General features: G+C 41.0%; 1 protein-coding gene across 1 annotated transcript in view; it reads right to left on the minus strand.

Moving 5' to 3' along the window:
- Gc (GC vitamin D binding protein) overlaps positions 1-4,119 on the minus strand; it is a 36,050-nt gene extending 31,931 nt beyond the window's left edge. The window contains exon 1 of the mRNA XM_031342051.1: positions 3,876-4,119. Coding sequence (XP_031197911.1) covers positions 3,876-3,933 — 58 coding nt within the window. The 5' untranslated portion in view covers positions 3,934-4,119. The remainder of the gene's footprint in view (positions 1-3,875) is intronic.
- Between the last annotated feature and the right edge of the window lie 620 nt (positions 4,120-4,739).

Below are 4,739 nucleotides of genomic sequence, written 5' to 3' on the forward strand. Positions count from 1 at the left end.
TTCTTAAATCACTCTTTTGAGCATAGTATTTAAATAAATACTTGGGGAAACATTGCAAGACTGAGATCATTTGATCAGCATGTGAGAAAACTTGCTTGTCACAAGAGGACACTAAGACTCAGAGGATTAAGGAGCTTGTCCGTAAGTACAAAACTAGATTGAGAATCAAAATTTGATATGTAGGATATCTGATGTGTAACTCCCAAAGGGGTTGCAACCCATAGACTGAGAACCAATGTTCTAGATAAATTCCATATTAGCATTTGATTTTGCTTTTGTCACAACCCTCTAGTTATAGTTGCTGGAATTCCATGATTACAACATGAACCATCAAATCTGGCTCTCAATTTTCCTATAATAATCAAAACTCCATTTGAGGTGGGTACCCAGACTCTGTGGCAGTATCCAAAAATTTTATTGAACACTTACTGTCAGTCATTAAGCACTAGAGAATTGCAATGGGGATTAGAACTGACCTCTCTATTTCATGTTGATAATTATATGGCAAACAAATGTTGGAGTGAAGGTAGGGCATGGTGAGAAGAAAGATGAATCCGGATGAGTGGATGGAAGTTAGGTGTCGTTGGTATTGATTGGGGTTCATTAGAAACCTTCACTATAAGTAGGCATTGACCAGACAACTGAACACTGTCTTAGCCATCTGAATATCTAGAGAATCAGTGTTCCAAGGAGATGGAAGAGTTAGTGATGAGTTCTGTGATGCAGAGGCATACATCATGGGATGGCAGAGGCCACTGGGGCTGGAGCAGAGTGGATTGAAAAGGAGAATGGAATAGTCTACAGATATTAGATAAAAACAGATAGTGGGGGGAACCCCATGTGTTACACTGAAGGACCTCTTTATCTTCTTCCTACATAGTTTAAACTCATGGTCTCTTAAGGGGTGTGCATGTTTATTCTTATACCATACACTTATGGTGACTGCGTTCCTGGCATTGCGCCTTGTGACCATGACATTGCTATTGGTTTGCAAGGAGACTAATGTTTCTTTTAATGATAACAGCTACTTTTCTGACTTGAGAGCTTGTTTGGAGTGATTTTGTAAAGGAGAGGGAGAAGCGGAAATGTAGTTTTACTATCTTTCTTTTTTCTTTTTTTCCAGTTTGGTGTTATACTTAATAGAAATATGGATGCAAACCAGTTTAATAGTCTACAGGAGTTTATTTCCTATTGACGATTATTTCTTTAGTAACTGTAAAGCTGGGGCCATAGTTCCTCTTACTTATTTTGGTGTGGGAAGGGTACCTGGGAAGGTCAGCTGCAGGTTAGTGCTGGCTCCGTTTCAGTTCTTGGGAAAGAACACAGATCAGCCAGCAAGAACTGCCTCTGCAAGTCTTGGGCCAGCTGAAGTGCCTGTTTTTCTATGATTTGGTAGATTTCCTAAGTTAGTTTCCCCAACATGCACTTAGTTCCCAAGTGCCCTCTAACAGAAAAGGATAGGGCATCTGAGAGAGAGCTCTGTGTTGTGGTACAGCGGGTTTAGGTCCAGTTTGGAAACTGGACCCAGTTTCCAAAAGACAGCTCCAGATTACTGGCACTCAGGAAAGGTCAAGTGTCTTTGAAAAACTTACTTAAATAATGTTTCTTATCAGAGCCTTGTTATGGTGGACTCATTGATGGTAAACCACTGGTCAGTAAAGAATGGCTAGTTTCTTAAATATGCTGGGCCATGGGAACAGTTTTCAAGATATGGCTTGAGCACAGGGTGATTGAAATAGTGTTTTAGGAAACTGTTAGGTCTTTCAGACGTAGAGAACTACCATCATCCCATACCTCCACCGTCATCCTCTCTATCCCCTCTTGGGGCCATTCTGTCTGGAAGACGGCAGCATTCTCAGTCTGTGCTCTGCCACTTCTAACCAGCAGGGGCATGCTCAGCCTCCATTGGATCACAGCATGGCTCCCCTGATGGAGTTATGGCTCTGGATGCCACACTTGATGTGGTAGAATAGGAAACTACAGATGAAGCATGTCCAGGCAAACACGTTGTAAATGTGTTTTACATGGCTCGGGGTCTTGTCTGGCCTTTGGAACTACGGGTGCTGAAAATGTTGAAATAAAGATGGGAGACCTCGATTACGTCTGCAATTTTGAGGCTGACCTAGGGGCTGCCTGCTGAGTCAGCACATTTCCAAACCTAGCACATGCTGGTTTTTGGTTTTGGAGCCTCAGTCTGAACTTGCTTCAGTAGCATTTTTCAAGATTTTATGTATCCTCAGAAACTGTTACAAAGGGTTTCCTGAGGCATCACTGCTTACACAACTCATTTATTCATTTTTTTCTATGTGTCTAAGATTTGATAGTCTTCACTCAGGACTTGTAGTTGACTTAAGCATCTGAGGATGAGTAAAAATGAATTTGACATAAGTTGAATAACAAAATAAAATATAAAAATGTGAATGCAGGATCTAGAGAGGCGGTTTAGTGGTTAAGAGCATGCAGTGCTCTTTCAGAGGAATTGGGTTCAATTTCTAGCACCCACATGGTAGCTCACGACAGTCTGTAACTCCAGTTCTAGTGGAGGTGGCACTCCCACACAGGCATACATGCAGGCAAAACACCAATGCACATAAATTAAAAATAAAGTCAAGACTGAGTTTATTCATGCCATCATTAATAGGTGATAACTCCCAGGGAGGCACATATTGCTTGTTCAATGTGTTAGTACTATGAATATACATGGATGACTTGGTTGAGTCTGTTAAGGAAGAGCACTAAATGAATATCTTAGTGTGACAAATGAGAGTGTGTGCAGATGCCCCTACTTCATAAAATATTCCAGAGATGAGCTGGGCAGTGGTGGCACATGCCTTTAAAACCAGCACTTGGAAGGCAGAGGCAGGCGGATTTCTGAGTTTGAGGCCAGCCTGGTCTACAGAGTGAGTTCCAGGGCAGCCAGGGCTACACAGAGAAAACCTGTCTCGAAAAACCAAAAAAAGAAAAAAAATCCAGAGACGAAAATTATTCATTGGGAAATTTATAAAATAACAGCCAAACTGTACAATGAAGGGTTTAGAGATCATCTGAAAAAAACCAATGGAAGCTTCTCTGAAAAGTTTTCAAGTTTCAGGATGTATGAAGTTACGCATGTCCTGTATTCTGCTAGCATTGTCAGCAGCCTCAAAACACTGGAAAGGCAAACATCCCATTGCAAGGGTGATTTCCACGAGAAACCATCTCTGTTATCTTGTTTATTGTTTTATTTATTTCAGAGTTACTAAAGTTTCTTATTTTGTGTGAGAGATATTTTTAAAAAACTCTAGTTCCTTCCAAATGCTGAAGTGTTAGATCCTGTAAGGAGAATCAAAGAGCTCTCTCAGCTGGCTTCTGGCCCCACTGACACCATGATGCTACCAAGGAGGGTAAACATTTGGGAAATAAAAATGCTTAGTTGTGTATCAGAGGCTTCCGTTGCATTATAGCTCTTATTTCTCCAATGTGGGAAGGAAAATTGAAAGCTTACATAACCCTTTTTTCTTTCAGGAGTTGTTTTGTTTGTTTTCAGATAGTCTCAGGCAGTCCAGACTGGCCTTGAACTCCCTCTGCAGTCAGTTTACTAGGAAACCTTGAACTTCTGATCCTTTTGCTTCCATCTCCTGTGTTCTGAGGTTGTAGACATGCACCACCACACCTGCCTCTATCTTTTGTGAGCTACTTATTTGTCATGCGTGGGGAGCATTTCTTACTAATGCTACATGGCCCAGCTGAGCTCAGATCAATTCCTCTTTCTTTTTTTCTTTTATTGTCTTCTAAAACATCTGCCATTTCTTCCGTTAATTACTTTCTCTTCAAATTTTAAAGTGACACTGGAAAATTGAGCTACTAGCAGTTCTTAGTCCAAAGAGGAACCTTACCTCTCTCTAGAGCATGCCCAAAGGCAAAGGCCAGCAGGAGAACCAGAACGCTCTTCATTCTGCAACCAGGAAGTCCTGCAGCGCCTTCTCTCACCTGCAGGCCACCACGCAAAGGGCAGGAACACAGTTATCAGACGCCTTTACAAAGGTCCTAACTAGAAACTCATCAATTATTAATCTCTGCCCAGAAGCCAGGGGCAGTCAGCCTTGTCCCCAAAAAAGACTGTAATATCATCAGGGCAAATAGATACCCCTGGGGAATACGGAGGAGAGTCTGGGAGGTTTTAATTATTAACTTTATCACTGGGAAGAGCCAAGGCAGACAGATACTTTCCCACTGCAGTTTTCCCATGGAATCCACTTAAGGTTCCAGTAGAGTCACACTTCCCTATTCTGTATGGAGGAAAAGACATGTCCATATATCTTCTCTGGGTACTCCCTTACTGTTCCTATGAATTGTTGAAAAATTTGGGGGCCATGTTTCTTCCTTTCTTTTTCCTTCTTTTCCCCCTTTCTTTCTCTCTTTAAGTCTAAAACAATTAAGCATTATTTTAAAATATCACAGATTAGATATTTTAAGTTGTGAGTAATGAACAAGAAGTCAGTTAGTATATGGTAATTCCCTAAATCCACAAATTTAACATCATAAGATAATTGTGGTGGCATCATGCCTAATATTTATGTGTTATAGTGCACTACTGAGTATATGTTTAGAATAGTTCTTGAGGTGAGAGAAATAATAAGTGGAGAGCTTCAATGGCTAGCCCTCAACTGAGCATGTACACACACACACACACACATACACACACATACACACACACACACACACACACACACACACACACACACACACGATGTAAAAAT

The sequence above is a fragment of the Mastomys coucha genome, unplaced genomic scaffold, assembly GCF_008632895.1.
Source record: "Mastomys coucha isolate ucsf_1 unplaced genomic scaffold, UCSF_Mcou_1 pScaffold22, whole genome shotgun sequence".
NCBI classification, from domain to species: domain Eukaryota; kingdom Metazoa; phylum Chordata; class Mammalia; order Rodentia; family Muridae; genus Mastomys; species Mastomys coucha.